General features: G+C 54.2%; 2 protein-coding genes and 5 pseudogenes across 2 annotated transcripts, besides 9 other annotated features; all 7 read right to left on the bottom strand.

The window, feature by feature from the left end:
* Window positions 1–21766: a sequence feature (areas not merged during assembly with more than two copies in the genome that could not be assigned to a particular haplotype).
* Window positions 446–2356, bottom strand: Tc00.1047053509899.10 (annotated as a pseudogene).
* Window positions 4060–6264, bottom strand: Tc00.1047053509899.20 (annotated as a pseudogene).
* Window positions 9534–9554: a sequence feature (AT_rich).
* Window positions 9641–9667: a sequence feature (AT_rich).
* Window positions 10215–10289: a sequence feature (A-rich).
* Tc00.1047053509899.40 lies at window positions 10445–13072 on the bottom strand (annotated as a pseudogene).
* Tc00.1047053509899.50 lies at window positions 14343–15734 on the bottom strand (annotated as a pseudogene).
* Window positions 15096–15156: a microsatellite.
* Tc00.1047053509899.70 lies at window positions 16756–20571 on the bottom strand (annotated as a pseudogene).
* Window positions 21352–21424: a sequence feature (A-rich).
* Window positions 21578–24217, bottom strand: Tc00.1047053509899.100 (trans-sialidase, putative; the record flags this gene model as incomplete). The annotated part of the gene is made up of 1 exon (XM_806804.1): window positions 21578–24217. The coding sequence occupies one exon, from the start codon at window positions 24215–24217 to the stop codon at window positions 21578–21580; it is 2640 nt and encodes an 879-aa protein (XP_811897.1).
* Window positions 21767–25245: a sequence feature (heterozygous, non-Esmeraldo-like haplotype).
* Window positions 25246–26023: a sequence feature (areas merged during assembly that could not be assigned to a particular haplotype. This can correspond to areas where the two haplotypes were merged or to regions with more than two copies in the genome that were merged during assembly.).
* Window positions 25521–26613, bottom strand: Tc00.1047053509899.110 (orotidine-5-phosphate decarboxylase/orotate phosphoribosyltransferase, putative; the record flags this gene model as incomplete). Its single annotated transcript, XM_806805.1, has 1 exon — window positions 25521–26613. A coding segment is annotated over one exon (1093 nt), but the record flags the coding sequence as incomplete, so codon positions are not given.
* Window positions 26024–26613: a sequence feature (heterozygous, Esmeraldo-like haplotype).

Genomic DNA, 26613 nt, shown 5'->3' on the forward strand with positions numbered 1-26613 from the left:
ACTGATTATAACAGACAAACTGCATTAAAGGCAACATTGGAAAGCAAAAACATTGAAAGAATCAACAAACAGCAAAAAATTAAAAGATAAATGAAAACGGCGGCATAAAAAAGAGCGAGGAAAGCGGCACGTATTCTCCGTGAGGAGTCTCAAATCCACACTCTGCGGCTCAGAAGACTGCCACCCCCCAAACACAATCCCAGAAGCAGCAACACACAAGACACACACACGCACGGTGTTGTTACCGCTCAAATCACGCAGTGTCCATTTCACGTCGTTGGGAGAGGGCGAGGCGGTCGTCGGGACTCACGCCGCTCCAGACACTACGAGGTGACTTTTTGTAATGGGGATTCATGTCCAGTGGCATTGCGTTGTGTCCATTCATTTCTCTTCGGTAATATTCCCAGCAATGTGCTCTCTGACGCTGTCAACCACTCGAACCTTCTCAGATGGTGTCGGAGTCGCTTCCCTCGTCGGAACGGGGACCCTGTCCTTGAGTGCACGCATCGCAGTGAAGTTCAGTGGGCGGTTGTGCAGAAAGACGTCCGTCACCGTCACATGAGATTCGTGCACACCGCACGCGCCAAAGCAAAACCTCAGGACCTCAGGTGGCCTCTCGCCCGTTAACGGCACCTCTTCCTCCCCAGCAACTGACCACCAACGTGCGCAGAGGCCTTGTTGCCTTGCAGCATGAGTGCCACTTGGCATTCTTTCTTCGACACCCAAGTGCTGCTCCGTGTTGTTGTCTTGCCTTTGAACACCGTCTCCCCCTTCTTCTTGTGGCTGCACGACAGTCCCATGGTATGATTGGGCCCAGTGTCCGCCAACACCGCAGTCAGTAGAGGAATGTTCCCACTCGGAGCCTCTTCGATGGTCACCGACGCCACAAGTGTGAAGTAGTGGCTCAAAGATACATGACGCACATTATCACCCCGAGCGTTCACAGGCCATATTGCCCTGGACTCAAGTCCCGTCACTTGTAACCCATCGTTGTCCTTCACTGTATTTGTCACCGTTGCATTCAAGCAAAGGTACTCGTCGTTCCACGTGACATCACTGGCCGCATCGGACAAAACTGCCACCAGCCACGCCGTGGGTATAGACAAGCTGGAGAAGAAAACGTCCTTTTGCACCCCAGCACTGAGGACGGACTCGATTGTACTCAGTTCCTCCGTCAGACGGGAAAGTGAAATGACACGGCCCTCACCGTTGTCCCTCCGTTGTAAAAGATGCAAACCGCCATCCGAGTGCAGCAGGGTGCTGGTGAGCAACTAATCCGCAGCATTGTCCATGCCAACCGGTCCAACAGAAAGCGTGCGGTTGTTGTCCGTCACCCAAAGGCAGAGCGCAGTGGACCTTTTCTTCCTCGAGGCGTGCCCTCTCTGAGTGTACAGCATGACCTCCCGTTCCTCAATGGTCGCGGTGATGAGGGCATCCACACGCAGGTTTTCCTTCTGAGAGACTCCTGATCGTGCGTTGACCCACACAGCTGAGAGTTTCCCGATTGCCTCCGTCCACGCTGTCCCCATGTCACGCGACTCCTACACCCTCTGGTCATCCTCGAAGTCAGCACTCATGAGAAGTGATTCCTCCCACTCGGTGACGCGGGGTTGTGGCATTTCGCAGGGGAAATGTCTTCACAGAGCGTCCAGATACTGCCTTTGTCCGTCGAGTAAACGATCATGGAGTAAACGTCTTCTGCCTCATTCTTCGCCATCAGAGGAAACACAAGCGTGCCGTCCTCCATCAGAACACTTGAGCCACCAGAAGCAATGAACTCCGTCCAGTCACCTTCGTGAGAAGCAGAAGAGATCAGTTTCGAGAGTGGTTTGGGGTCGCCCCATTCGATCCGTCCACTCTGCTTGCCACCCGTGGGATTCGTGAGATCACCCACAACCAGTTTCAGCTCCAAGCCGCCCTCACTCCAACACCCACCTTCGTAGGACACATCAAAGCCTCCCGCAAGAGGAAACACTCTGTTGCCCTTCGTGATTGTTGTGGGGGGGAGCACAACACCCAAACTCTCCTTTCCCTCCGCTGCACCAAGCACAGTGTGTGCCCTCCATGTATCTTTTATTGACCTCGCCAACGATAGTGGACCAATTCCATGCAGAGTCGATGTACCCCGCAACAAAATCAAAAGAAAAAGACATAATTAATTGACCAAGTTGATATTCGGCATCCATGCAACCTTCGGCAAAAGCAGCAATTACTCCACCAGCACTGACGAGAGAGGGTGAAGCAAATGAATCCCTCCTCGTAACTGTAGCAACCCCATCCTTCGGCTGCACCAGCGTCGTCTGCGCCACAAATAGATCGACTCCCTGCGGCAACTCAGCATTTATTAAACCACTCATCGCATCATCAATGGTATTCCCCTTCGGCTCGGTGACAGGCGTGGGCCTTCTTTCGGATGGTGTCGGAGCCACATTGATATTTTAAACGTAAGCAAACTCAGGTTTCGTCTCGGACGTGTTGGTCGCCGTGTTGGATGCGGGACTCGGATCGACGGTGTTGGGTCCGTCAGCCGCCGCAGACCGTCGCCGATCCTCGTGTTGACGTGACGGCTCAGCATTGACTTGCGGCGCAGTTGTCCCACCAGATTTTGTGTCATCCTTCCCTTCACGGGGTGGCGGCAACTGACAGATGCCCGTCTGGTCAGCATCGCCGCTCCGTGCAGGCGGATGGATGGTTCCATCGGGAGAAAATTGACGCCACCACAATTCATAATGGCCGGCGTATTTATGTGCCGTCACATTCATCGTGAAGGCAACGGTGGCCCCTTCCTCTTTCGTTGCACAGCTGGCGGCACAGTTGCTACATGTGTGCACCGCATTGGCCACATGGCACACAGCACCCAGCTCACCATTCCTGCCGTGCATGCGCAAATCAAAGCCACTGAAAGTGTAATTCTCATGCTGAGCCTCAGCAATGGCTGCAGAACACTTCTTCCGCGCACGCGATAGCTCAAAATGCCGTCACTCGGAGCACACGACACATCCACCGGCACAACCACCGCATCCGCAGCACCAGATACATCTCCAGGACTCCCAGCAGCCGTAACGCACACGGAATTGCAGCAGCAGCACAAGAGCACAAGGACCAACACGGCACCGCACCGTCACCATCGCAGTCATCGTCATCCACAGTGGAGTCGCTGGAGTCAGTCAGCTGATCGGTGGGACAGAAAAAAAAGAATGCAACAGGGAGGGAGAGGGACGGGGCACAGCGGATACAGCGAGAGAGAGCAGGCAACATGAGGAGAGGGCAGCAGGCCCAGCCGCACAGTTCACACACCACGAGACGGCATCCACGCAAGGAACGCGCACACCGCCACCGCCTCCAGTTCAGTCCCACGGCCAACGGGATACGGCCACAGCCCGCTGCCGGCACACAACGCACACGGAGCAAGCAATCACCCAAAGAGCCACACGCGGAAGAGATTCCTCAACCATCCATGACACGGCGCCTCACTCCACGCGGTCACACGGAGTGCACTGTTTACTCAATAGAACTTATTCTTCGTCCATCCCTTAAAGATGCTTCTGTTAGTGATGGGCCTTCGAACACAATAGAAGAAAATGGACAATGCGGTAACGCCGTGACACCGCTGGTGACAATTATTTTCTCATACCGGGGCAATTCTCCAATTACGCCTCGTATGCACACACAATCAACTAACATACTATATAGAAGTCACCCAATATTTTTCACCAGAAGCCAAGCAACCCCTTTCCCTCCCTAATTTCTTTTGTCACTGTTGAGTTCGATAGCGTTGGACATTTTGGCATTTGTGTGCGGTGCTGCCGCATGGTGCTGGTGCACCCGCACCGTACGCACACACACACACACGTATCCAAAAATACATAAATCCCACAATATTTTTTACCACAAATCAAAATGACCCGTTCACTTGCAATTTCCTAATCTATTTTCCCATTTCTGTGGTTATTCCTCACTTCGGAGTGCTTCGCCTTTTCTGAAGTCTCTGTACGATATTGCTGCTATGTACTGGCGCACCTCTTCCTCCAGAACACCGAATCTCACGGCTCTCTTCGCTCACATTATCGGAATCGTCGACATCACATCTCTGCCAGTCATCGGCATGCTGTCTGCGTGCTGCACACAAATAATCCCCCACGACATGTCTCGGGATAACTCCTCCCAACCATTAAAATATGCCGCCAGGCACTCAGTGAACTGCCGCACAGTGCTGGTTGTCGTGTAGTGCCCACCCGCCGTAGCCATCCGCAGCCCAAACAGCGTCACTGGTATCTTCACAAAGAAAAAAAAGGCGTCCACCAGCGGAAAGTTTGTGGCCCACGGTTTGTACAGCACCCCGTACTTTATTTTACGGAACGATTTTTCATCTTCACTCGGCAGCAAACCTTCATCTCCCTTGGGATGCAATTCAGGGCAACTTCAAGACGCAGGGCGTTGCTTGACGTCCTGTTGGCGGCTCAAACTCCGTGAGTTTCGTCGCCATTGCCTTGACAAAGGCACCCTCCGCGAACGATTTCAAAACAAACCATCCAAAAAATATTGGCAAAATATTATCCTTCGACGCCAACATCAGCCTCAAAAACTATTTTATTCTGCTACACTTGGGAGGCGTTCCAATGTCCGTTCCTCTAGGCAAGCAGACAGCGGTGCATTGAAAAGGATCACACCGCCTGCGTATATTTCCCGAACAACTTTCACAGGCTTGTGGGACGGACCCTCAGAACACCATGGCGACTCACCTCCCCGTGAAAAGTACTCCTTCACAGTTACCTCGTTGATCGATTGCAATGCAAACCTCACCGCTCCACAGCGTCCATTAAACACCTCCTCATCAAAGACGTGAAGTGGAATCGATCACAAAAGATAAATGTGTTTTTTTACCCCTTTCCAGCATTCCGCTTGTTTCCCTTTGGTCTCATCACGCGTCATCCAGGCGCACATCGCCTTCACATCCACCTCGTCGGGGCAATTCACGATGACTCGCGCGGCTTGTAGTTGCTTCGCCCACTCATCATAGTTGGCTACCTTTGGGAATGACACCGCAATCATGCCCCATCCAGAAGTAGGCGCAAAATGTCCCGGTGGCGGCGTTCCCTCCTTTGCCACACCGTAGATAATATACACATTCCTCCCATGCCTCCTCAAACTTCTCAACTCCGAGACGCACATGTCCTCATCGCTGCATCTTGTCACCGCTCTGGTGGTCTTGTCAGACACGTACGCATCTCCTCCACCAAAACAGTGGAATACCACTTGGAGTTTCTTGGCATCGCAGTGCAGCAGCTGGTAGAGGAGGTACGAGCCGGCAGCCATCGAGTTCCCGATCCCGGGCGTCCCAATCAACACACGTCGCTCGGGCTTACAGTCGGTCCCACCGTGAGGGCTGAACCACGCGGTTACATCGCCCTTGACGGTCCGCCACGCTCGATCCACCTCGCAGTTTACAAAAAAGTCACTCGAAGAATCCTGTATCGTATTCCACGAGTACGGCCATGCCTTCTCCGAGGCAAGCACCATCAACACGGGAGGTGCTGCACCGATTTGCTGCACAGCGTCATTCTCTTCGATAGCGTCGTCAGCTTTCTTGTACGACCATGACTGCTCTGGCCTCCCCTCATGCACCTCCATTCCCGTCCCCGTTTTCTTTCGCTCCACGCCGTCCGGAAGTTCCACCGCATGGCTCCGCCCCGCATTGTACACAGACTCGTAGCATCCCTCCAGTTTCTCCGGTGCGCTCGTCGTCGTTGGTTTCCTCGCCTCCTCGGCAGCTGCATCCAAGAAATGTTTAGTGGAGTTATGAACAGTTGCTGTTACCTCCGCAGCAGCCAATGACCGCCCCGGTAGATTGTTGACGCCCTTATCGCATAGCCTGCGTATATCCTCGTCGAAGACCACTTCACCCTTTACAGCTTGCCTCATACTCAAATAACGACCTGATGCCTGTATCTCGCTCAGTGCTCCTTTATCACGGATATACTTCGTGGGGTCCTTGAAAAACTCCTCCAGCAAGACATCCCGATTGGTGTCCACAATGCCCCTGCCGTCCAGTTCCCTCGTAAGAAATTCGTTCAGCTTCATTTCATTGACGCAAACTCTTCCTTCAAACAGCACCTCTTCGATATCAGTGAAAATGGTAAATTTCATTTCTTGCGTTCCTCTTAGCCTTTCCTCTGCCTCCCGCCTCGCTTCTGTCAGTGCCTGCGTGAGTACCCCGTTTGGTTTTCCCCTTGCAAGAGGGGTGATCGTATCCTTTTCGTTCATAGTTCCCACGTTGCCCGAGAGAGAGCACACCTTCGTGAAGAGGCCTAGTAATGGCCTCCAGCGCTTGGTGCGCAGTTAAGTTCAGAATCTCTTCAAGAAGCCGCTGGTCGTGTACGTAATCATCCGGCTCCTGAGCAAACACCTCCATCGTCACATTGTAGTCTTTCATCAACGGCCGCCCTGCCGCCAACATAATTCCAGAGGAAATCACTCAGCCTCATGTTGGTGCTGCTCATGGTCCACTGCGGCCACACTTCACTCCCCACCACATGTCGAGCTGCAGCGTCGGAACCATCACAAGAGCCACGGCGGGGTGCCATCACAACACCCGTGCGGTCACTCTTTACTCCCCGCCACATTTCGAGCTGCAGCGTCGGAGCCAACACAGATGCCGCTGGCTCCAAAGGACAGTCGCGGCTGTTTCTTCCCGCAGTCCCAATGGCGTTGGGCGTGGCACTCGCACGGCTCGGTGGTCGGTGCGCCATGCAGCCGCACTGCAACACCTGTCGGTGAAGCAGCCGAGGCCCACCGCCCCAACACCGCCACACTATCGCCCTTTTTTATCGCCCTTTTCTGTTTTTTCACGTTGTCTGTCTGTTTGCCCCATCACCGACACCAAAAACAAGTGCACACCTTCACAAAAGGGAAGGAACAAATAGAAAAGGAGGCACGATCCCACAGTCACGCCGCGGATCAACACTCTCCTCCACCCACCGCCATTGCCGCGCAGGAGACCGCAGTCACATCGGAGAGTCAGCACCACAATGTGCACCACACCATCGTGCACTGAACGATGGGCGAGACGCAGCCATGCATCGCCCGCTCCATTTTCCCACCACTCAAGTGTTGCGTGCCCGCACAAAGTAGCGAGCAGAATCAGAGTGCACACAAACCCAATCAATCCCCTCACTCGCTGAAGCACATTATTCGCATGGAGTGACAACATTTGGGGACACACCAGCAGTAGCAGGCTGCATGGAATTTCCCTGGCAACCCTGCGAAGAGACACAACAACTCTGCGGAGTCAAAGCGGCAGCCTCTCGATGTTGCCCGCAGTTCACATGGCAGGAAGAATTCCACGCACGCATAGTTCCGGGTACCTCGCTGTTTGAGTGCACATCAACAGAACATGTGAAAAAAATACCTGCGCGCAAGACGGCAATTAAACACGTGAAAAGTCGGTCTGTTTTCTCCGATGGCGCTGGCGAGCAGTCCTACACAATCCAATCAAAGTAGCACGCCGGACAGGATGGTGTCCGTCATTTAATTAAAAAAACGCGACACTGAAAGGGAGCAGAGAAGAGTTGGCGCATGCGATTGCCAGCGACAACTGTGAGCAAACCCGCCAGCACCAACTGAGGTGCCGAGCAGCACGCTTGTGTAGAACTGGCCGTCAGGCAGAGAGGATAAGCAAAACAAGAGGGCAGCAAACCCTCTCGTTCAATGTCTCCTGACCGCGACACCAGAATCAAAATACCATGGACGATAAGAGCGGCAACGCCTTCTCCAAGACATCGTGTCAAGAAGCCGCAGGACCTCAGGAAGGGAGAAAGGCAGCGGCGGCAGCCACAGCGGGGAGGCAATAAAACGGCTGGCAGGCACCTTCACGTCGACGCGCACACCACATCCGAGTGGGCCGGGAGCTCAGACCGAACCGCTCGGAAACACACGCATCAAATCCGCAAAACAAAGTCGCAGTGAATCGACAGGAACTCCCCGCCCAAAATAAATTTAAAAGGTAGCGTTTTTCAAGGGGGACTCCGCCTTTCCGACGACGGCACGGACGCCTCGCAGGAATTTCTTGCAAATCTCCCTTCGCAGGTCCGCATGAAAACGCAGCGGAATAAAAAGAGAGCGCAACGACGCAAAAAAAAAAAATAATCCCCCTAACCGACCAGGTGGCAGGCCGCCCTCGCGCAAGTGGAAAAAACACAAATTCACTCCGGTCTTGTCGTGGTGGTCGTCTCGCAACATTTTCTTCCTTCTCGTCGCAGTGAACATCCCCCTCCCACAAATCATTTGTTCGGGCCATGTTCCTGCGGCCAAACACCGCGCTGCTGGATCCCGCGGCACAGTCCTCGGCACAGAAGTGAGGGGAGGAAGAGGGACCGCTGAAGGTGCGAGCAAACCCGAATTCGGTGGCGGTCGCTGCAGTGAAGATTGACGTCCCACGCGGTGTCCCCTTTCTGGGCCCGGTCCTCACCGTGCCATGCGCTCAGCGTGCGGTGCGCCGGCCGCTCTGAACATCCACACGTGCTTGCGTCACACAGTCGCTCCCAGCCCCGTTCGTTGGCTGCATCAGGGATGTCGTCATCCGGAGACGGGCATAAGGACGTTGCATCCAACAAAACCTTCAGAAGCACCCGGTGGGCCAACGACGACCATCACTGCGGGGTGTGCGGCCCTTCCGCCGCTCACCTCAGATCGCACTTCTACGCCTCCTCGAGCAGCAGCAGCAGCATAAATACACCGGTCGACTAGAGGCCGTCACCAGCCATTGCAGGAAGATCACTGTGCCTCAGTGCTACGAAACCCGAATTGCATTGACGGGCCACTTCGGAAAATCCTGTCGCATCCTCCCCCATTATGCGGGAACACATCCATCGTGCATGTGGCCACCGCAGCCAAATGAATCCGGTCCAAACACCCTCCAAACCAAATTCCCCTTTCCGCAAGCCATTCCTTCGTTCCATGCACCCTGCCCCTCATCCGCACGTGCTCACTGACGCAAACCGCCATAGCCAGATGGTGGCCACCCAACGCTCCGGCAAAACATGTCCAGCACGCACTCGCATAACAAATAACATGCGCAAACACACGGCACGACGGCGGAGAAGTGCACACCGAAAGGATGCGGCCCTCCACAGCAGTCGCAGCCCACCGCACGCATCACACCCGTGGGAAGAGTGACTCGCGGTGCGCGCTCCCTCTCTCCTCCTTCTCTTCATGCCCACGGAGGAAGCAGCAGCCACCCGCAACAGCCAGCACACGCCACAAAAGAAGCATCCAAATCGAATGAAATGTGCATGTTGTGCGTGCATGTGGTTGTGTGTGCCTGCAGACACACAAATCAACAAAGTGGAAAAGACGAAGCAGAGCATGTGGAGAGACGCACAAAAATGTACAGCGGAGGTGCGTGGCGGAAGCAACAAGAAGAAGACCGCTCAAACTCATGACTGCACTGCCGTCCAAGCAGTGGCAATTCACACAAGATTTATTTAAAACAAAAAGAAAACCATCCCCTTCATCTTACACAAACCCCATCACACAAAATAATTATAAATAAAAAAGAAATCGTCCATTACTGTTCCACACAAATTTAAAAAACCAGCCGGCTGCCGTGTGGCCACACCGAACTGTCTGCATATTTTGTCCGAAAATAAAATTAAAAATATATTTAAATGTCTTTCAACCGTCCGACCCTCTGTGTGTCCGCACACCGTTTATATTTCATGGGGTCATCTGCGTGTTGCTGCTCCCCTCAGCCCTCTCATCGGCGCGTGAGTGCGGCCCGCAGAGCACAGTCACTCGTGTGTGTGGACCGAGAGAAGCACGCAGACATGACGGCAGTCGCGTCTCTCCAACGGGAGAGTGAGCGCAGCAAAGGAAAAACACGGCGGCAGGGTGTGGCTGTGTGTGTGTGGCGCTGCGGGTGTCTGCCAGCCCTGGCCGCAAGAAAACAAAACAAGAGGGAAAGAAATGTGTGCTCCGCCCCACAGGCCCTCGTCGCACGCCCACACGTCACGGCTCCCTCAGCGCGCCGTTCGTCGCGACCCCTCCTCATGCGTGCAGCAGGCGAGGCGCACAGGGCCGTCGTCATGAGCGTGTCGGTGGTGTGCGAGTGGAGCAGTTGGGCGGGAACACACGGCACCCCTCGCAGGAAGAGTGCAGCAACAAACAATTAAAAGAGGGAAGAGTAGAAAAGAAAAAACGTCCATCGTGACTTCCCCAAAAGCAAAAAAAAAAAAGATATGGGGAATGAAAAATAAAAGAAACAGATGAAAATAAATAAAAGAAAAAAAAGATTTTTAAGACACACACACGCGCAACACACAAAAAAAAATTATGAATTACAAACAGAAAGCAAGAAAAGAAAATTATCTTAAGGAAAAAGTTAGTTCTTGGAATTAATTCCGTGCAGGGGAGGTCGCAAGTGTCCCACGCGGCTGCCAGTCACGCCTCACAGAGCCGCAAAACCCCACAGTCCCAACAGCAGAAGCAGCGATGGCAGCAGTCCGTTCTCACGCATGGTGCCGGCATCGGTGTTATTCCCCTGCGACACATTTCCGAGACTGTTGCTGAGGGCCGCAGCATTTACGTCCCCGTTCTGTGCGTGGATCTCCTCCTTCTCTCGCCCATCCGCTCCTCCTTCTCTTGTCTCCACCGTTGGCTCGCCATCAGAAAAAGAACCACCATCCACAGTTTGAGTTCCATCGGAAGATTTTCCTGACGCCACCTGCTGTAAGGAGTCCTTTCCTGCTGAAGGAGTACTGACAGTGGGCACCGCTGATGGTGATGCACCGCCACCGTTCACACCACTGCTCCCCATCGACTGTCCCCGTTCCGTCAGATGGCTTCCGTCAAGAGCAGACGAAGTTCCGGCTTTCTGAGCATTCGGGGTCACCGGAGAAGTGGGGTCTTTATTCGGGTTAAGCGCAGTAATCTCCGCTTCATCCAACGGGCGGTTGTACAGCAGGACGTTCGTCACAGTCACAGACACTTCTTCTTTGTTGGCTGCGTTTACTCCATCCCCTCCAATGTAGAAGTGGGAGATCTCGTTCGACTCACCATTTCCCAATGCACATTCTTCATTCCCCACACGCTGACCATCAACGTACACGGAGCCCTGGGTGCCGTTCCGAAGCACAATGACCACGTGCTGCTGAGGTGTCCCTGTCTCCCAGCCGCTGCTGAGCTCCGTCGTCGTTTTTTCACCGCACAGTACATGCCACTTCTTTTCGCTGTCGTACGACAGTCCCAGCAGCACATTATTTCCATCGCCATTCATCTTCGCACCCATCAACGGAATGGGGGTGTTTCCCTCCTTCGGCACATTGTGGATGGACACCGTCGCCACAAGAGTGAAGTTGTAGTTCGCAAAGTGGTACAGCTGATTCTCCCCCTGCTTGCCAACAGGCCACTCCGCCCCTGCGCCACGCCCAGTGAACTTCACACCATTTTTCGTGCTGGTCACTGCTGACGCTGCTTCCCCAGCTTTATTATTTACTGTGGCGTTCACCCCGAGGTACTCGTCCCTCCATGTGTTCCCAGAAAGGTTGCCGGACAAAAAGCCAACCAGCCCAGCCGTGATCTTATCAGCGTTGCAGACATCGCCAGTTGGGGCACGATCCTTCTCAGCAATTAATGAGGTGCACAGGTTGGAGACACGGCCGTCCACCTCCTTCCAGGTTGCCAGCACCTCCTTCACACGCTTCAGCTTCTCAGTCAGAAACACAGAGACCATACCGGGTGATGGCTTTCCTTCCTTCTTCTTCTCGTACAGTGCAATCAACTCATCCTTCTTATCATTATTCCCGCCACTGTTGTACAACAGGGAGCTGGCGGCAGCGTCATCATCTTCTCCGGATACCGGCCCAATATCAACAATGTGCGTATTGTCCGTCAGCCAAAGATGGAGTTTGCCCTTTTCGTTCTCAACCTTCTCTGAATACACCGGCAGGGTGACGAGCATCACTTTTTTATCACCATCATTTCCAACAGTCGCTGTGATGAACCCGCTTCTAACGGCCTTCGCTTGTCCGTCCTTTTTGTTGTTGCCCCACACGCGCGAGAGTGTCCCGAGGGCCTCCGTCCACGACTCCCCCTTGTCACCGATCTCGTACACCCTGCGAGGGCCACCAGCGCACGCAGTCATCATCATGAGTTTTCCCTCCTCCCACTCCACGACGGAGGGATCGCTGCAGCCACCGTCAGACATCCCCTTCGACAGCGTCCAATTCGTAGTATCCGTGGAGTATATGATCAGTGAGACAGTCTTCACACCCTCTTCAGTGCCCGCCGCCTTCTTCGTGCCTTCCACAGGGAACACAAGAGTCTCATCCTTCATCTTAACACCCGATCCACCGCTTGCAATCAGCTTTGTCCAGGAATCGGGCAGTGTGTCAAAAAGTCTTTGCGGGGGATTTTCAGGATCTTTCCAGTCAATTTTTTTGTTACTTGTATCCCCACCACTACTGACGCTCCCTTTCACCAGCAAAAGTTCACAGCCACCTGCACCACTGTTCGGAGAATCTTTACTGCCGTGCTGTCCAACAAGCATGTAAATATCATCCCCCTTCACAGCAGTTGTTGGTCGGCTCACATCCAGTTTCTTCTTTTGACCTTCGGAAGCACCCTTCTCCAGTACTTGTGTCTTCTTTAAGGCATCACTAAACAATTCCTCCGGTGTGTCAGCAGTTTTTTTCGTGAGAAGTTGGGATGCAACGCCAGTAAAACTGACACCACCAGCCTCCTTCTTTTTGCACTGCGCCTCGGCAACGGCAAATACGTCATTCCCCACTTTTAGAAGGCTGGGAGCACCCAACGAGTCCACAGTTTCGTCACCCTCATTGATGCCCCTCCATTTAAACTTTGGTTCATCTGACTTCCCCGCAACTCCCGCAGCCTCCCCACTGCCGCAGCACACCATCACGACGAGGAGGAGCACCGCAGAGTAGAAGAGATGCCGGGACATGTTGGGCCTCTGCGGCTCACTCTCTCCTCCTTCCCTCCTCCTCCCGCTGGATCCGGTCACGCGGCGACGGTTGTGTGTGCGGGGTGCCTTCACTGCAGCAACACGTGAGAGCATACAAATATGTGTGTGTGGGCGGTGTGTGTGCTGTTGGTCCTTTCAGTGCCTTACAATTTCACAGTGGCGATTAGTGCTTGTTATTAACTTCTTTCCTTTGTGTGTGGGTAAGAGAGAAGTTAAGAAAAAGGAGTGAAACAGTGAGCACCGCCAGCGTCCACAGTGAGTGGCACCATCATCGTCATCCCTGCCGCAGTCACCCTCAACAACAACTCACGCACACAGACACATGAAACGAGAAGGATGAACAGTGCAGCGGGAACACACAGCGACGGTCATCACCACCAGCAGCAGGAGCCACGCCCGGCACGTCGTTATTCGTCACGCGTCAGCACACACTGAACAACGCCCTCACAAAAAGAAAAACCAGCAGGATAAAAAACGACAGCCGCCCTTCACGGCACACACGCGCTGCCGCCAGTCGTTTTACTCTTGTCTCCTCCAACGCACCCGCACATCGCCCTGCACAGCCGGAGAATCCTCCGTCGGCATACGAACAGCGGGAGGAACACGTCAAACCGTGCAGCTGCTGGGCTGAAGCCTATCCGCAATAGTCCCAGACACCAAAACGCCACGCCGCCCATGGGCAGCAAGCCTAGGAAATCACGCTCGCAGCACGGCAACATAACAATTCGCGGTCATCCGTCATCCCTCCTCGCAAGGGCAGCCGCAGCAAGAATCGTGTACGTGCGTGCGTCCTCAGCGTTCACGCCGCCCCACAGCGTGCGCAACATGGCGTGTGCATCCGCTAGTGCGTTTGTCAGCGTGTATACTTGCAGAGCAGCTGTGCGGCACAAGAGAGTCCCAACAAAGCAAAGATAGGGAGAAGCGGATAGCACACACGCAGATTACTCTTACCATCACACACACACACACACGCAGCCGGCGGAATGGGTGCACTCAACAACACAACCAAAAATAAAACAAAAAGAAGCGTGGGACGACCAGCGCACACACACTCTCACTGCTCCCGTAAAGCAAAACACACACACAGGGAGAGAGAGAGAGGTCGCCCACTCAATGTAATGGAAACAAAAGAAAAACAGTTACGGTGCTCCGCCCATGCAGCCAGGCAGGACGGCAGCGGTGCGTGTCGTGCAAAAGAGAGCACCAACGGGCCTGCATGGGTGTGCATGCATATATACAATGGGCACATTATGTGTGTGCTTCGTGGGGTGAGGTGAGGGCGAGAGTCCATGCAAGGGGACACACACAGAGAGAGAAGGACGAGTGTGTGTGCGGGCGGTGCACGGCTCTCTCTCCCTCACTCTCACGCGGCCACCGCAGCAGCAGCAGCCGCACACGCAACAAGAAGAAGCAAAAGAGGGGAGGTGGTGTGGAAGGCCGCGGTAATGCCGGCGCTGTCAGCTGGTATCTCTGTATTGATTGTGTTATTGGTGGCAGTCTCTGGTACTGTTGTGTACCTCTCATCATTATCTGCCTCAGTGTTCCTGTCTCCCGAGGCGGCTTCAAATTCAGCGGTCCTACCGTTGTGTGCCACGTCATCATTGACGTCGTCGTTATTGGCCCGTTCAAGGTCACCCGCATCACCAGAGGTTTGAGTGCTTCTTGTGCCAGCGGTAGTCCTTTCAGCAGTAGGAGCTGCAGGGCTGCTGTCGTTGACGTCATCATGTGTCGTGGCAATTATACCTGCGTTGGGTATTTCCTCCGATTGCAATTCGGTGTTGCTGGCTGGCAGAGCAGCGGGGCCAGTATCTCCCTCGGAATCATGTTGTGTCACTGAGGCGGCAGGAGGCGTGGGATTGTTAGCACCACTGTTCTCCACCGTGCTTCCGGCAACGCCACTGCTGTCTGTGGAGGTAGATAATGGTGTTGTACTCTCTCGACTCAAATGCGATACGCTCTCCGGTGACTGCAAGGAGGATGCTCCTTCCTCGTGCTTTGTTGAACCTTTCGTTTGTGGCACCTTCGTTTCGTGCGAGTGACCTCCGTCTTGTGGCTTTGAATGTTTTTCCGCTGTAATTGCTGGATGTGTTTCTTCTGACTGCAATGTGTTTGTTCCTGGTGGTGGTTGTCGTGGCAGTTGTGGTAGTGATTCTGCTGGAGGTGGTGGTGGTGGCGGTTGGGGACTTTTCGTGCCTTCCTCATCTTCCGGTTGGCCTCCTGCTGGCACTTGACTCCCAGTTTGTTTGGGACGATCGGCATCTGAACTGACATTCTGCTCGCCTGTTATTTGTGAATCCTCGTTTCCTGCCAACTTATTCGTCACTTCCAGTGAACCTGTATGTTCCTGTCCTTCTCCACCTTGTCCCGCCTGTGGCATCTGGTCTGAAGAAGATAATCCCTTCAATGTGCCATCGCTGCCCTCGCCAATTTTGTCATCAGAATCAACAGCAGCGACAACAGCGGAGTGTTGACGCCTCCAACGGCTACGGCCATCCACAACGGCACGCACACCGTCCATCCCCCGACGAACGCATTCCCCCACGGCAGAAATATTCGCACCGCCTCCTGTCCTCCTGCCGAACGCCTCCGCGCACTCCTTCCGCAGCTGAGCGCGCCGTCCCGCAAAACAAAACTCTCAACCGCACTGCCGTCAGCACCTCCGCCAGCAACATCGGCCGCCACCACACTAACACCGCACCACAGCACGCAGAGGGCACACACCAGCAGCACACGGCCAGTCATCATCATCGCCATCACTCCTGTCACTTGCCTGCAGCCTTCAGCACAAACCAACTCCCCGTCAACGCAGCGTGAAAGCAAAGAAGAGACAAGTCACACAATAACGCGCAAAGTAAACAGCGGCAGCAGCCCTGCGGCAGCACGCACACCGACCTGCAAATCAGAAGCAAAAAGGCAATACCAAAACAATAAAAAAAGGAGTTAAGTGTCCAACAGGAGTCCCTCCGCCCAGAAAAAAATACACCTCAGCAACATTTTCATTTCATACGCCATGCAGCACAGCATGTCTGTGTTCATACATACATGCGTACAATGCCCTCACAAGAAAAAAAATCGTACTGTTCTACCAGCCCACACAACAACCCTCACATTTCATGCGGCATCCGGCCTGTCTCTCCACTCCTCCTTTTGTGCAGTCCGTGAAACGCACAGCCGCAGGGCCGGCACCGAGTGCAGGCAACAGAAGCAAGCAGGAGGGAAACACTTCCCTCATGACGGTGTGCAGCAGCCGACCATTAAGTAAAGAAAGAAAAGAGCGCGTATTATTCCAGTCAGGCAAAATCAAAAAAGTAAAAACAAAACCTGCGGGGAACGCAGCTCATATTCTCCGTGAGAAGTCGAAAATCGACACTCCGTGGCTGAAAAGACTGCCACAACCCCACACAGTCCCAAAAGCGGAGGCAGCAGTGTTTCTCCACCCACAAGAGGTGATAATTTCGCTGCCGTCCACCGTCGGCAAGGACAAGTCAGCTTCAAAAGAGATTCCTCTGCTCTCGCTGACTTTCTCGTTGTTTAAAGGAGATGCGCTCTGTGTGGCGCTGCTGCACGCACTGCTGTTTGTCGGCTCCCTGGCGGCGGGGGTGGGTGCTCGAGGACCATGGATGCTGTCCCATCGCTGCACACATCGGTGGTGTTGGGCGTCGTGAGGTCAGGACTCATATATTCCTCCATTCCCACGGAATTATTCGTGTCGCCGTAATCCGAGCAGCTCCTCGCCGCAAAATCGCAGAATATCGCATTGAAAGCCTCCTCTTCCGTTACATATTGACCATCCGGCTTCTTACCAGTACGACACGCAGTCCAGTTGCTCTCGCCGAATAGGCGCCAGTGCACCCCGGAATCCTCGCTCCCACACGCACCATACAACCATCGCCATCTCTCTTCGCGTACACGTGCGAGCAGCAGCAGCAGTAGAGTTGCTGAATTCGGCGAGCAGATCCGCACACCAAGTGGAGAAGAGAAGGGGCAAAAGGGAAATACAAGGAGGTGCAGCAAAAAGAGACACACACATCGTCACAGCGTCGCCGTTGCGTGCGCGGTAATGATGCGACCTCCCGCGGCAGGCACAACTCGCACACTGCACGCACCGCAAAACGACATCCACACAAGAAACACGCACACACAACGACAGAACAGCCACCATAAAATAGAAGGAGGAGAGAACCACAACCATCTCCCCACACTTGCACAACAAACGACTCTCCCTTTCTATGCGAGACAGTTGCCGCAAGCCTGCCATCTTTCCGCTGCACGCTCTCAGCGCCCACAGTGGGAGTCAGCACAGCGTACAAGTGAGAAACAAAACGCATCTCACTCCCGTCGGGAGAAATAAAAACACCGCAACGGCAACAACAACGGTGCAAGAGTGTCGCATCGGATGGTACGATGGCGTTGTTGGCGTCCAGATCAATGACGCGTGCCCTCTAAAATACGCGTGGAAGATACCGCACGTACGACTGCAGGGTCGCGTCCGCAGATAAACGGCATTCGGAGCCAAGTCTGCCTCTCGGTGGCAAAGATGGGTCAGGAATGTCGTCGGAGAGGCACCACGGCAGACGGCAGCGTAGAGCAAGGTACCGCACAAGGGACACAAATATTCGCCTGCCTCGTCCCTGGAGAAGCACAACCAACTTGGCCGGGGTTATCTCGCCCTCTGGCGATGGCACATTTTTAAAAACTCTCGCGGTATTGGGGAGACTCGGCAATGCCCCAACGTGCTTGCCGCGATTCCACGAGAATGTGGACGGTCTGCATTTGTCCATGCAGGTCACAGCCGATAGGCGCATCATCGGGGATACGGTTTGAGTGCGCACAACGACGGTTACTTGCCTCATGCCACATCACAGGCAGGCCGTACCTCATCATTCCCTGCAGGATTCGCCTACGCTCCTCCAAGGAGTACTGGGGGCGTCCGTTGTGCTGCACGCGGATCGCATCATCTTCCATAACAACTCCATTCACCAAAAGACCGCGGCTAAACAGCCCGTCCACAACAATCGTCAAGGGGCCGCCACCCACCGCGTGCTGAGGTGGAAAACGCACGTGACGAATACGTCTCCGGTAGGTTTCATCGCAAATACACAACCGCTATTCCCTCCGTCACTGTGTTGTCATCACCGCAGCAGCAACGCACCAGTGCAGGCCATGTTGGGCATGATGGGAGAGAAAGTCCCATTCTCCAAGCCATGATGTCATCAAGAGAGTCAGACGGCTGCTCTGCCACGGTGATAGCATGCCCCATCGGGCGCAACATAATATCAGAGTCCAGCAGATTGGAAGGCGCGGTTGCCGCCCCGCCAATGAGAAAAATGCGCGCCACCACACGAGGCTCCGCTGGCACTCCTGCCTCCATATTGTGTTCCCTCAGTAACGGACTCTGCGTCAGCACCGTCGCCACACTGGTAGGTCTGGATGTGTCTACAGCACGGCACGCGTTGCTGCCACCGCCCGCTCCTCCCCTGTTTGCTCACCACCCATCGTCATGCGGCAGCAGCGAGTGAGGCAAACCTCGATTGGTTCCGCCTGCAAGTCCCTCGGCATCTGCTCGATCCACCGCCATGGAAAAACGGCGATGCGCAGCGGCGGAGCATTTGATCGTATCAGCAAACAAATTGGAGAAAAAGGGCTCAACCACACACACAGGACCCCCAGCAGGAAAAGGTACACACGGCGTGGATAACACAACTCAAAGTAACGCCTCCAACACAAAGCGTGAATGACTCTGTCGACGCCACACCCGCACCGCATGCCGTCAACTCCTCCACGGCAAAAACAAACTGGCAAAAGGCAAGAAATAAACGCTTCGAGAGAGCAAAAAACACCACTGCAGCACCGCTCACAACGTCGTCAATCGGCCTGAGGCATGTCGTCTCGGATACACCTGGCGTACACCGTTCTCCCGGCACTTTTTTTGAAAGGCGGTCATCCACCAGCCGCGATCCGTCGGTCACACGAGGAGTGCAGGCAACAGGCATGTCTGTCGCACCCTCCATCACCCTCACAAAGCGTCGAATTGTCGTTGGCAGGAGTAATGTTGTTTCTGCTCCACGCGTCTCCATCCCCTGGGAGAAGAGACACGCCGACTGCTGCCACCAGTTCCTCCCTCGTCGCCTCTCTCCTCCTCCACAAGTCTATAATATTCCGCAGAGTTGCTCATGGCAGTGTCTCCACCATCCCGCACGTGAAACAAATTAAACTTCTTCTCCCTGAGACCCAAAGCGACCAAAACAAAAGCGAGCCGAGCATCCAACGGCTGCACTGGCCCAACCCCAAAAAGCTGCACCAAGTACACAATGACAGGATCACGACGGCGACACCGCAGAAAAATAGGGTCCACTGCGGAGATTGGTTTGTGCTGCGCACAGTTGCGGTGTCGCCGGACTTATCGCATCGCCAAAAACAAAAACAATAATCCTGCAACATGCGGGGAGGAAGTTCCACAAGCGCATCATCGACGGAGCCAAACAACTGTACCGTCAGCAGAGGGCAGCGGGTGACGGGGAATCGAAGGTGGTGGAACTGTTGGGGAGGGTCGATGCGCAGTGTCCCCCACAAATACGAGGCGGATGAGGCGAAACACACTCGTCCGAACGTCACCGGCCACCAAAATGCATGGCTCCCTGCCGGGAATATTGATGAGCTCGAGCCTGGAGCAACTACTCGCAGTGCGTGAAAGCGTCTTCCTGCACTGACGCTGCGATTCACATTAGACGGGCAACTTCAGCACAGTCGATCCCCAGCAGTAAAATGCAGCTGGCAGTGACGCTGCGGATTATCGATTTTCCCCGGGCAACGGAGGGCGGAGAAGAAAACTGGTCTCCCCAGCTGCGCGGCATCCATCCATCCACTCTGTGCGCTCGGAGTGCCCCGCAGCTGCCATGAGAGATGCAGCGGACAGACCTCCGTTAGTTTCGCCTCGATCCGTCGACGAAGAATTTCGCGGCGCTGTCGGCACACACCGAAGTCTCCCTCGTGCCCGCCAAACAAAAGACACACCCGTTGAGCATCGTCACGTGCGTCAACGGCCACGCAAGTAAATATCCACCGCAACGCAAAGTGCTTCTTATTGGGCACCAAAAGAAACCTGGAGGCGGCGGCCTCGACAACACACAACAAATCACACGCCAGGCAACGCTCAGATACATGCGAATGGGCCAACGCGGGATGAGCAGCACAAACACTCGAGAGCTGCTGCGTGAACTCCACGGCAAATGGATCAGCCTCAACGCATGGGCACTAATTACGGCGGGTGACAGCGCAAAAGCCAACGGTTCCGCAAGGCCGGGAATTGTGGGGACGGCATTCAAACCTCCTGGGATTCGTGTGCCAAGACACGCAAATAATCCGCCTCTCGGTGCAAATCGCCATCGTCCTCATCGTTGTTTTGCCGTCATTCGTATTGCCACACTCAAAGCCGTGAGGGAAGGTGCTGCCATGATGATTGTGACATCACCCTGAATGAAGGAACGCAATGCCTCGAAGGGTACCGAGTGCAGGCATCCCGTCAGGCAGCGACACGACGCACTTCTGAAGAAAGCCGATAAAAGACCGTAGAAAAAGCTTTCATCCGCCATCGTAATATCGTCCAGCGGGTGCGGCCTCTTATTCCTCCTTCGGCGCCTCGTCCCTCTCCACAGCACCAGCTGCCACTGCCCTAGATCACGCTCCTGCCGCAATCACTCTCACAGAGAGGGAGGAGTGTGTGGATGTGTGCCGAGAGCACAGCGACAGTCATTGCCAGGGGAGGCCATCGTGGCACCGTCCGTCACGCGCCAGCACACAAAGAGCAGGCAACGCCATCAACCGGCAAAGCAAAAACAGAAGGCAGAGCACTGTGCAAATACCTATTTGTCCTTGTGCTGGAGGAGCAGAAGAGAAAAGGAGCACAGAGAGGCAAATCAACACAGCAAGAGGCACAACTGGATGGAGGCGATACATGCGGCACGGCCCCGACCTCAACAATCACGCACGGTGGCAGCATACAAATCCACAAAGCAAAAAAAACAAAAAAAGAAAAACACGGCGGCAGGGTGTGGCTGTGTGTGTGGCGCTGCGGGTGTCTGCCAGCCCTGGCCGCAAAAAAACAAAACAGGAGGGAAAGAAATGTGTGCTCCGCCCCACAGGCCCTCGTCGCACGCCCACACGTCACGGCTCCCTCAGCGCGCCGTTCGTCGCGGCCCCTCCTCATGCGTGCAGCAGGCGAGGCGCACAGGGCCGTCGTCATGAGCGTGTCGGTGGTGTGCGAGTGGAGCAGTTGGGCGGGAACACACGGCACCCCTCGCACGAAGAGTGCAGCAACAAACAATTAAAAGAGGGAAGAGTAGAAAAGAAAAAACGTCCATCGTGACTTCCCCAAAAGCAAAAAAAAAAAAGATATGGGGAATGAAAAATAAAAGAAACAGATGAAAATAAATAAAGGAAAAAAAATTTTAAGGACACACACACGCGCAACACGAAAAAAAATTATGAATTACAAACAGAAAGCAAGAAAAGAAAATTATCTTAAGGAAAAAGTTAGTTCTTGGAATTAATTCCGTGCAGGGGAGGTCGCAAGTGTCCCACGCTACTGTCAGTCACGCCTCACAGAGCGACAAACCCCCACAGTCCCAACAGAAGCAGAAGAAGCAGCGATGGCAGCAGTCCGCTCTCACACATGGTGCCGGCATCGCTGTTATTCCCCTGCGACACATTTCCGAGACTGCTGCTGAGGGCCGCAGCCTTTACGTCCCCGTTCTGTGCGTGGATCTCCTCCTTCTCTCGCCCATCCGCTCCTCCTTCTCTTGTCTCCACCGTTGGCTCGCCATCAGAAAAAGAACCACCATCCACAGTTTGAGTTCCATCGGAAGATTTTCCTGACGCCACCTGCTGTAAGGAGTCCTTTCCTGCTGAAGGAGTACTGACAGTGGGCACCGCTGATGGTGATGCACCGCCACCGTTCACACCACTGCTCCCCATCGACTGTCCCCGTTCCGTCAGATGGCTTCCGTCAAGAGCAGACGAAGTTCCGGCTTTCTGAGCATTCGGGGTCACCGGAGAAGTGGGGTCTTTATTCGGGTTAAGCGCAGTAATCTCCGCTTCATCCAACGGGCGGTTGTACAGCAGGACGTTCGTCACAGTCACAGACACTTCTTTGTTGGCTGCGTTTTCTCCATCCCCTCCAATGTAGAAGTGGGAGATCTCGTTCGACGCACCATTGCCCAATGCACATTCTTCATTCCCCACACGCTGACCATCGACGTACACGGAGCCCTGGGTGCTGTTCTTCAACAAAACCACCACGTGTTGAGGTGTCCCTGTCTCCCACGTGCTGCTGAGCTTCGTCGTCGTTTTGTCACCGCACAGCACATGCCACTTCTTTCCGCTGTCGTACGACAACTCCATAAGTTTGTTTTCTCCGTTACTGCCCGCACGCACACCCACCAACGGAATGGGGGTGTCTCCCTCCTCCGGCATTTTGTCGATGGACACCGTCGCCACAAGAGTGAAGTTGTAGTTCGCAAAGTGGTACAGCTGATTCTCCCCCTGCTTGCCAACAGGCCACTCCGCCCCTGCGCCACGCCCAGTGAACTTCACACCATTTTTCGTGCTGGCCAATGCTGCCGCTGCCCCAGCTTTATTATTTACTGTGGCGTTCACGCCGAGGTACTCGTCCCTCCATACGTTCTCAGAGAAGTTGCCCGACAAAAAGCCAACCAGCCCAGCCGTGATCTTATCAGCGCCGCAGACATCGCCGGTTGGGGGATCCTTCTCAGCAATTAATGAGGTGCACAGGTTGGAGACACGTCCGTCCACCTCCTTCCAGGTCGCCAGCACCTCCTTCACACGCTTCAGCTTCTCAGTCAGAAGCACAGAGACCATACCGGGTGATGGCTTTCCTTCCTTCTTCTTCTTCTCGTACAGTGCAATCAACTTCTCATCATTAGTGTTTTCACCACTGTTGTACAACAGGGAGCTGGCGGCAGCGTCATCATCTTCTCCGGATACCGGCCCAATATCAACAATGTGCGTATTGTCCGTCAGCCAAAGATGGAGTTTGCCCTTTTCGTTGCCTTCCTCGGCATACACCGGCAGAGTGACGAGCATCACATTCCTCTTATCACCATCATTTCCAACAGTCGCCGTGATGAACCCGCTTCTAACGGCCGTCGCTTGTCCGTCCTTTTTGTTGTTGCCCCAAACGCGCGAGAGTGTCCCGAGGGCCTCCGTCCACGACTCCCCCTTGTCACCGATCTCGTACACCCTGCGAGGGCCACCAGCACACGCAGTCATCATCATGAGTTTTCCCTCCTCCCACTCCACGACGGAGGGATCGCTGCAGCCACCGTCAGACATCCCCTTCGACAGCTTTAAATTCTTATTATCCGTGGAGGAGTATATGATCAGTGAGACAGTCTTCACACCCTCTTCAGTGCCCTCCGCCGCCTTCTTCGTGCCTTCCACAGGAAATACAAGAGTCTCATCCTTCATCTTAACACCCGATCCACCGCTTCCAATCAGCTTTGTCCAGGAATCGAGCTGTGCGCCAAAAAGTCCTTGCGGGGAACTTTCTATAACTTCCCAGTCAATTTTTTTGTTGTTTTCATCCTCAATATCGACGCTCTCTTTCACCAGCAAAAGTCCCAATTGAGCCGCGTCAGACGCACCATCCTGTCCAGAAGAGGCAACTTTATTGTAGGCTCCAACAAGCATGTAAATATCATTCCCCTTCAAAACTGTTGTTGGTCGGCTCACATCCACTTTCTTCTTTGCGTCATCGGAAGCACCCTTCTCCAGTACTTGTGTCTCATCTTCGGGGTTTTTCAGTACTTCCACCGGTGTCTCAGCAGTTTCTGTCGTGAGAGGTTGAGATGCAACGCCAGTAAAACTGACATCACCAGCCTCCTTCTTTTTGCACTGCGCCTCGGCAACGGCAAACACGTCATTCCCCACTTTTAGAAGGCTGGGAGCACCCAACGAGTCCACAGTTTCACCTCCACTCTCATTGATGCCCCTCCATTCAAACGTTGATACAGATGACGGCTCCGCAACTCCCGCAGCCTCCCCACTGCCGCAGCACACCATCACGACGAGGAGGAGCACCGCAGAGTAGAAGAGATGCCGGGACATGTTGGGCCTCTGCGGCTCACTCTCTCCTCCTTCCCTCCTCCTTCCGCTCGATCCGGTCACGCGGCGACGGTTGTGTGTGCGGGGTGCCTTCACTGCAGCAACACGTGAGAGCATACAAATATGTGTGTGTGGGCGGTGTGTGTGCTGTTGGTCCTTTCAGTGCCTTACAATTTCACAGTGGCGATTAGCGCTTGTTATTAACTTCTTTCCTTTGTGTGAGAGTACGAGAGAAGTTAAGAAAAAGAAGTGAAACAGTGAACACCGCCAGCGTCCACTGTGAGTGGCATCATCATCATCCCCGCCGCAGTCACTCTCAACAACAACTCACGCACGCAGACACATGAAACGAGAAGGATGAAAAGTGCAGCGGGAACACACAGCGACGGTCATCAGCAGCAGCAGCAGGAACCACGCCCGGCACGTCGTTATTCGTCATGCGCCAGCACACACCGAGCGAAGCCCGCATCCGGCAGTGCAAAAACAGAGGGGTGAGAAGAATGACCCCAAGAGCAGGCAACAACTTCACGCATGGCGGGCATCGTGCAGCCGCGTCAGCCAGCACCCAGCGAAATGAGAAGGCGTCCACACGCATTCATCCGATGTCACCGTGATTCCACCGCACTCACACACGCAGCGGCCTCTACATGTCATCAAGAAACGCAATCCAAAGTATCTCCATCACCAAAGCACTCCTGCAGAGCACTGTGCAAATACTCATGTGGCTGTGTACGTGTGCTGGAGGAAGAGCTAAAAAAAAAGAAGGAGCACGGGGAGGCACATCAGCACAGCAGTAGGAACAGCTGAATGGAAGCGGTACATTTGGTACGGCCCTGACATCAACAATCACGCACGGTGGCAGCACACACACATCCACAAAGCAAAAGAAAAAAAGGTACGCCTCGGTAAATATCACTTAATGCTTCTTTTCATCAGAAGCTAAATCCAACATCAAAGCCGTCGTGTCATTATTCATTGGTTGCTGGTTAGATCTCGCCTTTTTTTTTCCTTATCCTTTTGGTGAATTCTGGTTGTACAGTTATTTCTTTCTTTTTTTTTTCTTCTCTTCAGAAAATCTCCTGCCCTTCCAATTCCCTCACTGGCAGTGTTCCTTTTGTCCATCCGCTTCCCCGCAGCAAGGAATTCCCCAAACGGGTCCGCTGCGGACACGACACGCATATGTGTATGCAGTGCAAACGGTGAATAGGTTCACTAGTCGAGACAATGGCATGCCGATAAGAGATTTATTCCAATGTTCCTGTTTTGTGTTTCTCTCATCCAAGTAATGCAGTTTGTGTGTATGTATTTGTATTAGGTGCGACCCACGACGTCTTATCACACACCCAGTTTCTCTGGACTTAATTTGATCCCTCTCCCTTTATTCTTGTCGATTGCGACTGAGAGGCTCACAGATGCCATATCAGAGTTTACTGCTGGCCTCCGCCATAAAAGACTGGACGTCCTTCATCTGCTGCTGCGTGATCGCCCCTGACTGTCGCCACAGTGGCAGCAACTGCGAGAGCGTGACGACCGCCTCAAGCTCGTACCCGAGGCTACCGAGAAGCTGCTTCGCCCCCATCTCACGATCAATGAGGACGACAATCGACACAATCTCCAGGCCAGCTGCCTTCAGTTTTTCAATCGCCTCCAACTTCGTCCCCCCGGTCGTGACGATGTCGTCGATGACCACCACGCGGTCGCCCTTCTTGTAATCGCCCTCAATGGCGGCCTTCGTGCCATACGACTTCGCCTCACGGCGTGGGTACACAAGCGGGATGTTCATCTCAAGGGAGATGGCGGTGGCGATGGGGAGCGCCGCGTAAGGCAGGCCAACGAGACGGTCAAACTGCAGCGTTCGCAGCACGTTGGCGTACTCGCGTGCAACCAGGCGTAGAATAGAGGGGTGCGTCACCAGACGACGAAGATCCAAATATATCGGTGAATTCTTGCCAGACTTCAATGTAAAGTTGCCAAAACGAACACAACGGGAAGCCACAAGCGCCGCAGCCAGATCAGTGGAGCAAGCCTTGCCAAAGCGAACAAGATTGATGTCTTCACAAAGCTTCTTGGCCGCCGCGCGGGGATCCTTCGCACGTGCCACAGCACGTGAGACGTTGATCAACAAACCGCTGCCATCGGCACGGAGGCCAGCGTTCAGAGCTTCCTTGAGATCACCGCCCTGAGCACCAATGCCAGGAACAAGAAACCACAGCGTCGGGGCACGCACTCGCACGCGGCTGAGAGCAATCGGATCCGTGGCGCCCACAACAAGACCAACGTTCTTGTTGTAGTTCCACACTGTCTCTGCGTGCTCTGCGACCGACTCGTACAGGTGGCGGCCGTTCACGCGGAGGCACTGAATTTCATTGGAGCCCTTATTGGAGGTCTTGCAGAGGACAAACACACCCTTCGATGCGTACTGCAGGAACGGCGAGAGGGAGTCGCCACCCATGTACGGGGACGTCGTAATTGCATGAGCTTTGAGATGCTCAAAGGCAGACTTGGCGTAAGCC

Source organism: Trypanosoma cruzi, genomic scaffold, assembly GCF_000209065.1.
Source record: "Trypanosoma cruzi strain CL Brener 1047053516517 genomic scaffold, whole genome shotgun sequence".
Lineage (NCBI taxonomy): Eukaryota > Euglenozoa > Kinetoplastea > Trypanosomatida > Trypanosomatidae > Trypanosoma > Trypanosoma cruzi.